The sequence below is a fragment of the Lotus japonicus genome, chromosome 5, assembly GCF_012489685.1.
Source record: "Lotus japonicus ecotype B-129 chromosome 5, LjGifu_v1.2".
Lineage (NCBI taxonomy): Eukaryota > Viridiplantae > Streptophyta > Magnoliopsida > Fabales > Fabaceae > Lotus > Lotus japonicus.
The window spans coordinates 11,962,018-11,972,515 of NC_080045.1; the positions used below are offsets into that span (position 1 = coordinate 11,962,018).

At 34.7% G+C, this 10,498-nt stretch overlaps 2 protein-coding genes across 4 annotated transcripts; one reads left to right on the forward strand and one right to left on the reverse strand.

Moving 5' to 3' along the window:
- The first annotated feature begins 374 nt into the window (after nucleotides 1-374).
- On the forward strand, nucleotides 375-2,906 carry LOC130720899 (glutathione S-transferase L3-like). The gene is made up of 9 exons (XM_057571604.1): nucleotides 375-590; nucleotides 692-752; nucleotides 1,263-1,349; nucleotides 1,460-1,558; nucleotides 1,654-1,756; nucleotides 1,835-1,911; nucleotides 2,111-2,218; nucleotides 2,468-2,548; nucleotides 2,638-2,906. The coding sequence occupies exons 1-9, from the start codon at nucleotides 520-522 to the stop codon at nucleotides 2,650-2,652; spliced, it is 702 nt and encodes a 233-aa protein (XP_057427587.1). The 5' UTR covers nucleotides 375-519; the 3' UTR covers nucleotides 2,653-2,906.
- A 770-nt stretch (nucleotides 2,907-3,676) lies between these two features.
- LOC130716650 (uncharacterized) lies at nucleotides 3,677-7,617 on the reverse strand. 3 transcript variants are annotated; one of them, XM_057566637.1, is made up of 5 exons: nucleotides 7,425-7,617; nucleotides 7,085-7,144; nucleotides 5,096-5,204; nucleotides 4,516-4,549; nucleotides 3,677-4,431 (listed from the first exon to the last, which is right to left on the reverse strand). In XM_057566637.1, the coding sequence occupies exons 4-5, from the start codon at nucleotides 4,542-4,544 to the stop codon at nucleotides 3,864-3,866; spliced, it is 597 nt and encodes a 198-aa protein (XP_057422620.1). In that variant the 5' UTR covers nucleotides 4,545-4,549; nucleotides 5,096-5,204; nucleotides 7,085-7,144; nucleotides 7,425-7,617; the 3' UTR covers nucleotides 3,677-3,863. The 3 variants fall into 3 exon arrangements, with proteins under 3 accessions (XP_057422620.1, XP_057422618.1, XP_057422619.1); XM_057566635.1 differs by having other exon boundaries at nucleotides 3,677-4,549; nucleotides 7,425-7,616; XM_057566636.1 differs by lacking the exons at nucleotides 7,085-7,144; nucleotides 7,425-7,617 and adding an exon at nucleotides 6,379-6,563 and having other exon boundaries at nucleotides 3,677-4,549.
- Nucleotides 7,618-10,498: the final 2,881 nt, after the last annotated feature.

A 10,498-nucleotide genomic window follows, 5' to 3' on the forward strand; every position in this document is an offset into this window, starting at 1 on the left:
ATTGGCTGAGGGAGAACATAGTCACAATTCGAGAGATGTTGAACAGGGACTGATTAGTTATTTTTTCTCATATCCTCATGAGCTTAATCTAGTTGTAAACATACTGACTCGTCAAACGTCTCATTTTGCGTACATATGAAAATTTTCTCCTTCCAACTTTACCTGAGGACGGACTAGTTTTGTTTCCTTTAAGCTTTCTTTCCAACTTTAACTAAAATAAAGCCAATATAATCAAACACAATATTTAAATTTGATTTCCCATTTTAAGATAAACCACCCCAATTTGTAAAACTTTTTTTGTTCCTCTATATGTGGTAAGCCCATTGCTCACTCTCCTTTCTCTAGTACCTTCCCCGCTTGACACATGTCAATTCAATGCAGCACTACTCTCGTCATTGCTGATGATACTACATGCGTTCCAACTTGTATAAAAGCCACGCGATCTTTGCTTGAACGTAGACTCAATTTCAGTTCAGATTAGCAAACCATCATTTTCCTCAAACAACACCATATCAATCAATGGCTACTGTTCGTCCTCCCCCGTTAACTTCCACCTCCGATCCTCCCCCACTTTTTGATGGAACCACCAGGTTTAATTAATTTCCTCCTCATTCTCCAAAATTCACCGGTTTTTACTTGCAAATTTAGAGCCTCATTTTGTTATTGTTATAATTTTGTTTTTGATTTTCAGGTTGTACACCAATTATAATTGTCCCTATGCACAACGTGTGTGGATAACTAGGAACTACAAGGTAATTTCACATGTTCAATGGCTTTACTTGCTTCTTTGCATTTCAGCTTCAATTTTTCATTACTTTTTTTGGTGTTGTGATTAGCTCAAATCGGATCCTAAATATCAAACTTTTAATTTAGGGATTCAAACAATTTTAGAAATAAGCTTTTGAGATAATCGGTTGATTGAGACAACCTCTATAAAAAATGAGTTTAGAGTTTGGTTCTTGTCGTCCTCAATTCTTCTAATAAAAAATGAATTAAAACACATGGTAGGCGGACTAAAACGAGTACACACTAAACGGGCAAGCTGAAATGGGTTCTTGCATGAAGAGGCGTGTTAGAAATAATAATATAAAACCATTTATTTTCATTTGACCCTTATCCAACCGCTAGCGTTAGACACTCATTGAGTTTTTTTATTCATTGTACTAATTTTTTATTTTTTAAAGTCCAAGTATGCCTGAATATTTTGATATTTTATTTTGTTCCTTTTGTGACTGTTTTTTGTTCTGTTGGTTAAACTGCAGGGGCTACAAGACAAGATTCAATTGGTTCCAATAGACCTTCAAAACAGGCCTGCTTGGTATAAGGAGAAAGTCTATCCAGAAAATAAGGTGTGTAATTTGGTAATAGAAGATAGTAAATAATTGGTAGCTAGTTTGCTATGTTGACTTGAATGAGCTATTAGCTAATTTGATGCACCAAATTGAATTGATCTTTTTAGGTGCCATCCTTGGAGCACAATGGCAAGGTACTGGGAGAAAGTCTTGATTTGATCAAATATGTGGATGCCAACTTCGAAGGGCCGTCTATCTTTCCTAATGTAAGAATTGCACATTCTCTTTTTGCCATGATGAGTTCTCATTTATTTTCAATTAATTAGAATGAACTAATGTTGTTAAGGACAAATGTTTTTAGGATCCTTCCAAGAAAGAGTTCGGTGAGGAGTTGATATCCCAAGTTGATACATTCACCAGAAACCTGTTCACTTCATTGAAAGGGGATGCTGTACAACAAACCAGTAAGATATTAAGATTATGAATATAGCAATTTGATTTTTCTAATATATATAGGCCTTTAAATTGGTAACTTAAACCAGGTCCTTCCTTTGAATTCTTGGAGAATGCTCTTGGTAAATTTGATGATGGGCCTTTCTTGCTTGGTCAATTCAGTTGGGTAAGTTGAAATCAATTTAATGGTCTTGATAATTTTTCATTTCCTTTTGAAAATTCTGCCTCTCAAGCAGTTATTGTTCTCCATGATGCATTGGATGAAAGGAAGTATCATGACTTGACCCAAAATTGATATAGCACCTGATAATATCAATTGCTGTTGCTTTTCTTTCATATAATATGTAAATGCTTGTTATGATCAGGTCGATATTGCCTATATTCCATTTGTTGAGCGATTCCACATTGTCCTTGCTGAGGTATTCAAGCATGACATCACCGAAGGAAGGCCTAAACTCGCAGCGTGGATTGAGGTAGACTAGAACCAGTTTTGTAAAACTTTTATCCTTTGTTTATGGAAATTGTGCTTGTTTCCATGCATGATGAATTCATCATAATTCAATCTAAACTTTTAAGTATTTTCTTAGCAAGTGTTTCATTCAAACTTGGTCCTCAGTCTCATGCATTTGATAAGAAGCCCTACTACTAACCCTGAGTTCAGACATATACACACTGGTTACAAAAGAAAGATTCATCTGTAAACGAAAATGTTTTTACTGCAGGAGGTGAACAAGATTGATGCTTATACACAGACAAGAATCGATCCTAAGGAAATAGTTGATATTTTCAAGAGTCGTTTTCTGGTACTGTATATGTTATGAATCTCTGACAATTGATTTTGAAGAATTGTGATTGTGATTGGTTCCTGACTGTTCTCTTTTTTACTTTGCAGCCTCAACAACAGTGAACGTTGGATTTCAGGGAGCTTCCTCTAAGATGTAGACTCTAGCCAATAAAGCGTCATTTGTATTACTAGGACGCGTCTTTAAGTATGGGTCTGTTAATTGCTCGAGTTGCAGAATGTGTTGATGCATGGTTATGTTTAGTGTTCAGGTTGTTTGATGTCATAATAATGTTTATGTACCTGCTTGTGTTCAATAATTGATGGTATTATCCTACTTGAATTATAATGACTTATGGTATCAAACTTTTACATCCCAACTTTTTGTGACCTGTATTGATTATTGAACTTCTATAATCTATATAGTTATGGATCATAATCATCACATTGACCGGACTCGCAAGTATATACCACTTTCAACAAGCTTCACATTTGAGGCTTGAAGCCTAGGGTAGTGCACCCCTCAAGATGAGTTAAGCCTTAGTCGAAACCAAAGTATTTCTTATTTATACCAATGCCTTAAACATAGGGAGCCCCAACCAACCTATGATATTAGAAAATTCATTTCCATCAGCATTGGTTTGGCATTGGCTGCACAGCTGCACACTTTAAATGTAATTGTCATGATTCTTGCAAACCTTAGCTTCACGTTTATGCACTTCATTTCCCTAAACAATATCACAACCACTTGTTTCATCTATAAATTCCCTAAAATTTGACTCATTTGACATGGTTCCTGTCTTTATCTATATTATATAATTAAGATTTTTTTTATTACAGTATTATGTAATTAAGATTAATTAAGCACAGCATTAACATAATTAATTAAGTTTAACTAAGCACCAACTTGTAAATATCTCCTTCGAAGAAAAGTAGCAACTTTTTCTTAGATTTGATTTAGAAACGCTTTTAAACGATCTCAATCTGAAACCCCGCAAAATAGCTTTTGAATACAAACATGATCGAGTGTGTGCGAAACTTCAACTTGAAATGAATAACCATTTGAGGAATTTGGCATTCGCAATAGCTCTCCCTGTACTGTAACCTGATAATTTCTATAGCTCCAACTTCTATTTAGTCATACCTTGGAAACATTGGAAAATTATTACTCAAAGAAAATTTGTCTAATAAAGTTTGCATATATAGTCTACCTTAATAAAGACTTGTCCCTCTACCAAAACTACAAATAATACTGTGAAATAATAATGGCAGCAAATACAATTCCTACATAAGTTTCCTACTATGTAGATTCAAAGCATTAGACATTCTAAGTTATTTCAAGCATCATTGTTATTTAAAACAATGTCCACAAATTGCTTCTTCATTTCCAGAGTATCCATAGTAAAAAAGCAGTCACATAGATTGTCATTGCTGGTGATCAAAATAGCTGCCCTTATCATTTCTGTTGTAGATAATCCCTCTATTTCTTCTAAAACGGAGGCAACTTGATTTCTCCGATCAGCTGTCTGTTTCTGATGTATAAAACAAGATGTCAGTTGTTGAATACTTTCAGCAGCTTGAGCATAAACCTCACCCAATTTGTTCAATGAAGTGATCAAGCTTTCAGAAACCTCATCATCATCACCATCATACTTGACCCTTTTCTTCCCACCTCCAGATAAAGAAGCATCAGAGTGTGATTGATCCATAAGCCTTGCTACTTTAGCCGTGTTATAAGTAGGTGTTTTTGGGTATGGTGACTCAATGGTTTCATCATCATTCAGATTTAGTCCAAAGTCACCCTCATCTGAACTTTCTGCATGAGCACGAGCCTTATCTTTCCTGAATGCTATTTTCAACCTTCTTTCGTCACAATCTCTTGATCTTTTTCGTTTTTTCAAGCGCCTACTTAGAACAAGGTAGCATATAACCATTATCAACAAAGTAAAGCAATTCAACATCTGTAAATGTAATATTAATATTACTAACATCCTCTTCTTCCTTTCTTGTGGTTCCATCAATTCTGCCATGATCAAAATGAAATTATTGTTGGACATATCAATAATACTATCTCAGATATATTTAAAAAATATAAAACAAAATTGTTGAAGAACTTGTCAAGCATACGCACGCATGAAAAATGCCAAACTCTATTCAAGGACTTAAATCATTTTTCTTTCTTTCATTTTACACTTGTGTCTAGATGTAACTGTAATATTAAATGGATATGGCTAATCAGCCAAATCAGAACAAAGTAAGCTAAATTAGAGGGCTTCTAAAAAAAACTAAATTAGAGGGAAAAGAATTAAAACTTAATGAAATGGATATGGCTTTATAAAAGACACATGTAATATCCAAATAAAACTTCTCTAGATTGAGATGATGCTATAAACTATAAAGTCTGGAACCTACAATTCTAGAGCTTAACACTTATAAAAGTATTAAAATTTATTTAATTTGCTGGCACCGTTCTGTCTTAAAATATCACGATCAAAATAGATTAACAATGCTTGAATAACATATATAACTATAAAAACGGTAGAGTTATAACATAACTGAGGAAACCAACCTTAAATGGACTAAGCTCCTCCTCAGAGAATGCTCTTTAGTACTTGGTATGAAAAGCTCTCTTACTTTTACTCTTCCTTAGTATTCTCTTGCTCTTCTTCAAATGTAAACTGTATTCAAGGTCAAACAAAATTAGCTGAAATAATTTGATGTAAACAACATTCATATCAATTAAAAGAATAGTATAAGTAAGGATTATACACAAAGTCAATATACCCTTATACTATCCATTATTTGGTGCACTGCTGTTCAAATGATATTGTAGCTGAAACAAATATTTACGGGGTAAAAAATTGCTTTCCTAAACTAAAACCCAAAGTGATTATGGTTTTTTTTGAAAGGCACCAAATTGATTATGGTAGTAGTGGTTGGAGGTAAATTGAGAATGTTGTTTCACTTAGCACATCCAGCCTTATTTCAAAAAGTTTGAGAATGAATGAGATTTCATAAAGTTGAGTGCATTTGGGACTTAAAGGCGGTGCCGGTATTGAAAGTTGAATTCCATAGTATAGAAAATATGCAGGTATCATCCACTATGCAACAGGGACTTGGTCACGAAAAGTGTATTGGTGAAATTTTAGCATATGATTAGGGAGGGTAACCAATATGGAGTTGCCTCTGTAAGACCTCAAAGTTATTTGTTGTTCTGCTTTTCTAAATCCCAGTTTACCAAAGGAAACTAATGCAGGATTTACCAAAAAATAAATCATGAAGAAAAAGCTCTAGCAATAAATTCACCACAATAGATCACTTCAGAAAAGTTCAGCACAAAAGAAAGATGAAGGCACAAATAAAGGCATAATTGGAAAACGTCATGCATTATGTATAAAAGAAATAAGACAGTTCTTGCTATCATATTTACAGAAAACCTGCTAGACCTCAAGCTGAAGAATCTAAATGATTTTTTATACACATAAAAGAATAATATAGCACTCAGGCTTTTGTTTTTAAAAATATAATGAAAATATTCAGCATCCTGAATTCTTAATGAATTATCAACTATTGACCAATGCATAAAAATTTACTGACTTCTAGACTTTTACATATCCCTGCAAAAATATCAATAGCCCATTTGAAATTCAATGCGGCCCAAAGAGCACTTATTGGAGCTTATCCCATTTGTTTGTAGAGAAACTCCAATATGTGCTCTTTGGTATGTATCCAAATGGGCTTCAGATGCTGGCTTTTACATATGACATATCCATGCTAAAGTGAACTAGCACCTTCAATTACAATGTTACCTGCTAAAATCTACAAGACAAAGGACACAACCTAAAATAATACCTTATCAAACCATTCCCAAATTTCAACAGGAATGAATTTTGTGAGAAGAAACAATCACTGAGTTTAGGATCAACAATAGTATATATAGCTATGGCAGCCTACCACAAAATCCCTTTTCGAACTTCTTTATTTGGGAGAGGGGGATGAACCTCCAGCTCATACCATTAAACACATATCAATAAGACTCCACATTCAGACAATGAATCAATATTACATGGTACAACTATATAAAACAGAAAAGATAAAATATAGTAATCAAATTCAAAAAAACATTCATTCAAATACACGTGCTCGGCTTTATGAATGAGGACAATTTTTTTAGTTTCCAGTGCAGATCTAACAACACCACTAGCAAACATAGCAACCAGCATTGACACAAGACTTTTTATGCCCTCACCATTACTTTTGTGAATTAAAGAATTTGAGTCTTGTGGGTTTTGATTTGGGTTACTAATAAGCATGTGCAATATTTTCAAGGCTAATTGGTTCTTAAAACAAATCACAAGGGGTCATCACATGTGCCAAAAAAATAATTTTTTTTTTCTCAATAAACTACAGTTACTTATCAGGAAAACCTGTACTTGTAAAATCAACTTCTTTATCATTAAAAATACTCCCTTTACTCTCTCATCTTCTACCTTCAACATACAATGGAATTATGGAAAGACAATTCAAATAATGCGACAGCCAAAAGATGATAACTTACCAGCAAACCTTCTTTTTATCCAACAAGTTTTGCAATTTCAATAGCTTCTTTGCTAGAAATCTACAAAAACAGAAGAAAAAAAATATAGTAAGGGTCACCATTTATCCGAGTGTAGTGTGCAGAAGTAAAAAACTAGATACGAAAACTTTGTAAATCTTAAACAAGTAAAACTCGGGCTTCTTTATGTTAAATGAATTAATGGGTGCGCTTGAACATCAACAAAGTTTGAAGCTTGGTATAAAAATAGAAATGGGTAGAACTTACAAAATGGAATTACTGATGGATGGAGAAAAAGAAGTGGAAAAGTTTGAAAACTAAAAGGAACGAGTGAGTGAAAAACCTGAAATGAAGCGAACTGAGGAGAAGAGCGAAGATCATGAATGATGCTGTAAATGGAGGCGAGAATAAATACAGCGCTGGGAATGGAGGGAGGGAGTTATCGATCGTGATTCGTGGGGAGAAAAATGCGGAAAATTCTCAGAAAACAAACTGCATCCTTGATTTTACACCCCTTTTATCGCGGGAATGAAAACTGCTTCTAATTTTTTTTAATTTTTATATCTCATAATAATTTTGAAGTACTTATATTGAATATAATTTTGAAGTACTTCTATTGAATATAATTTTCACGCTAACCTCCCATCAATAAATGTCACATGTGAAAAAATAGTTACATTCATTTTAATTTTAATTAAGTCAATAATTTATTTTGTAATTTTTTTTTTGCATGTCCTCCTTTGGAGGCAATCCTATTCGAGTGGGAACATCTACATCATGGTGGGGCTAACTCTCCCGACGAGTGTTTTTTTCCATCCACAAAACTCAATGACAAATAGAAATTTTAAACATAAATCTCCAGCTAATTATTCATATGCCAAAATATATGGATTCAGATTCTCTTCAATATGGGATACCGTGCACAATCACATATCTAAACCGTCAAATTAAGATTGAGATTGAGTAATTCATATATTTTACTAAGATATGAGAGTAGATATGAATAATAACTTGTAATTGATAAATAATAAAATTATAATATTATTAAAATTAATTTTTATATTTATTTATTAAATTATATATAATATAAATATTGAAATAATTGAGTTTATGGTCAGTGTACTAAAAAAACAATTGAACAAGCTACACTATAGTAGGGGTGTACAAGACACGGCCCTACCCGCCAACCCGTCCCAACCCAAGCCTTTAGGGCCGGGTTCAACCCGGCCCGATCATTAAAAGAGACCGGGTTCGGGTTGATGTTCGAGTTACCCGACTTCGGGTAGGGTCGGGTTCGGGTTGACACTCGGGTCACCCGGCCCGTCCCACATATATATTTTATAAAATTTTAATTTGTTATAATGATTAAAATGTGATACATGGTGCTCAAATTTATCTTATACCATGTAGATGAGATTAAAATGTTTAACATTTACCTTATGAATTAAATAAACGTTGGTCAAACTATGAACACTTTCATGCTCTAACAAGAGAAAATCATGTGTGTGTATTATGCATATGTTAGACAAGTGAAAAAATGATCAAATAAAATGTAAACATCTCAAGTGAAATAGATTATGAAAGAATTGGATCCTTTCAACTTATTTCTTCTAAAAAATAGTTCCAACTTATAACTCTTTTAGTATGTTATTATCTTTAAATTTTACAATTAGTATCAAATAGTCTTAAACTTATTGTCTCTCGGGCCAACCCGGTCCCGTCCTACATAGACCCGTCCTAAATTGGACCCGCATAATGTCGGGTTGCTTCGGGTCTAGGGACGGGTTAGGGTCTATGAATTGACCCGATCAACATTTAGGGCCGGGTTAGGGTTAACCAAAACCCGTCCCAACCCGTCCCTTGTACACCCCTACACTATAGTAGGAAAGACTTAACGTGTGGTCAAGTCAAGTAGACATGAGCTGTATAGCACACATGGGAGAGATAGTACATGCGGTCAGGTGCGAGTTTCCTCATAATTTTTTCACACCACTTGAACCCTCCCGAATGTAACTGAGTGAATATGTTGGTGTCTATTATCTTACTCGATTCCCCGCACACACCCACTTGCGTGATTCATTTTCTCGTCGGATTATTCGATTCCAAGTCAGACCTCGCGTTCCTGCTCATCGCAACACTTTCACACATTTGAAGTCATCTTAATAATCTTATAATATATAAAAGTTAAACTGCTTATTACATATATGACATTTTAGCTTTTGAGCCTCTATAATTTTTTTCACGTGAGAATTTTTTAATATTGTACGACACAACTATTAACTCTTACTCAAACCAGTTGGAGATGCTAAGAACCGTTTCTTAGCTTTTCAACCCATTGGAGCTTGCTTAGTTGGCAGTTTCAATTTCTTAACTACAGTGCATGGTTGCTTCTGCAAGCAACTTTGCTTTTTCAGTTTCTTAACTAAAATAATCTATTTTCTCTCACTCCCACAACAGCTTTCAGAGGCAAACATAACAGAAAGGATGAAATTGAACAATTCAAGTTCAACAGAGACATAATCAGAGGACGAAAATTGCAATTTTATTGAATGAATTGAAACTTTACATGAAGAAATTGAAACTTAAAACACAAAAATTGATATTTACATAAATAAAAAAAAAATCTTCTCTGGTAAAGTTCTGGAAGCTCTGATCTGAAAGTATTTTCCCTTGCATGTGTGAAAAGGAAGAATTTTTGCAAGCTTCAAGGCTTTGAAGCTATGAAACAGGGGTTGTGGGGGTCGGATTGAGGCTGTATGGTGGCGTTGGTGGTTGTTTGGTGGCCGATGGTGACTGCATGTGGTTGTTTGGTGGCGGCGGTTTCTGTTTGGTGATCGGCTGGGGCTTTGGAGGCGTGGACCAGAGAGATCGAGGGAGAAGAAGTGAGGGAGAGAGGAAGGAGAAGGGGAGGCATCGTGAGTAAGCAGAAAAGGAGAAGTGAGGCAGAGAGGAGGAAGAGGGTGGATTTGAACTCAGAAGAGGGAGGAGCTGTCGGAGAAGAAGAAGAGGGATTGATTTGAACTCAGAAGTCAGGAGAAGGTGAGAGAGCGTGAGAGAAGAGAGGAAGAAGAAAAGGAGCGGCTAGGGTTTGAGGAGGAATGGAGAGTGAGTGAGAAAAAATAGTATTTATAGGGGGTAACCGGCTGAGCCGGTTTTCTGCTCGTTATGGACCGGTCCATACCGGTTTTGACCGGCTGGAACCGGTTTTCTGCTCGTTTAGGCGTGAAAATTGACCGGTTTTACCGGTTTTGAGTATAAATATTAATTGAATTAGTTTTTAGTTGAAGTGTTGATTTAATATTAAATTTTAAATTTAAATTGGGTGAAAATAAATATTATAAATTTATGTTGTATAGTGGAACCCTTCAAATAGTAATTTAAGAAACCATGGATTGGAGCAAAATCTGCTTCAGTTTC

Bases quoted from the DNA above. Each gene is read 5' to 3' on its own strand.
- LOC130720899 (XM_057571604.1), top strand. From the start codon at position 520: ATGGCTACTGTTCGTCCTCCCCCGTTAACTTCCACCTCCGATCCTCCC. The intron at 1,559-1,653 runs GTAAGAATTGCA...AAATGTTTTTAG, and splicing joins GGCCGTCTATCTTTCCTAAT to GATCCTTCCAAGAAAGAGTT. The intron at 1,757-1,834 runs GTAAGATATTAA...AACTTAAACCAG, and splicing joins GGATGCTGTACAACAAACCA to GTCCTTCCTTTGAATTCTTG.
- LOC130716650 (XM_057566635.1), bottom strand. From the start codon at position 4,544: ATGGAACCACAAGAAAGGAAGAAGAGGATGTTAGTAATATTAATATTA.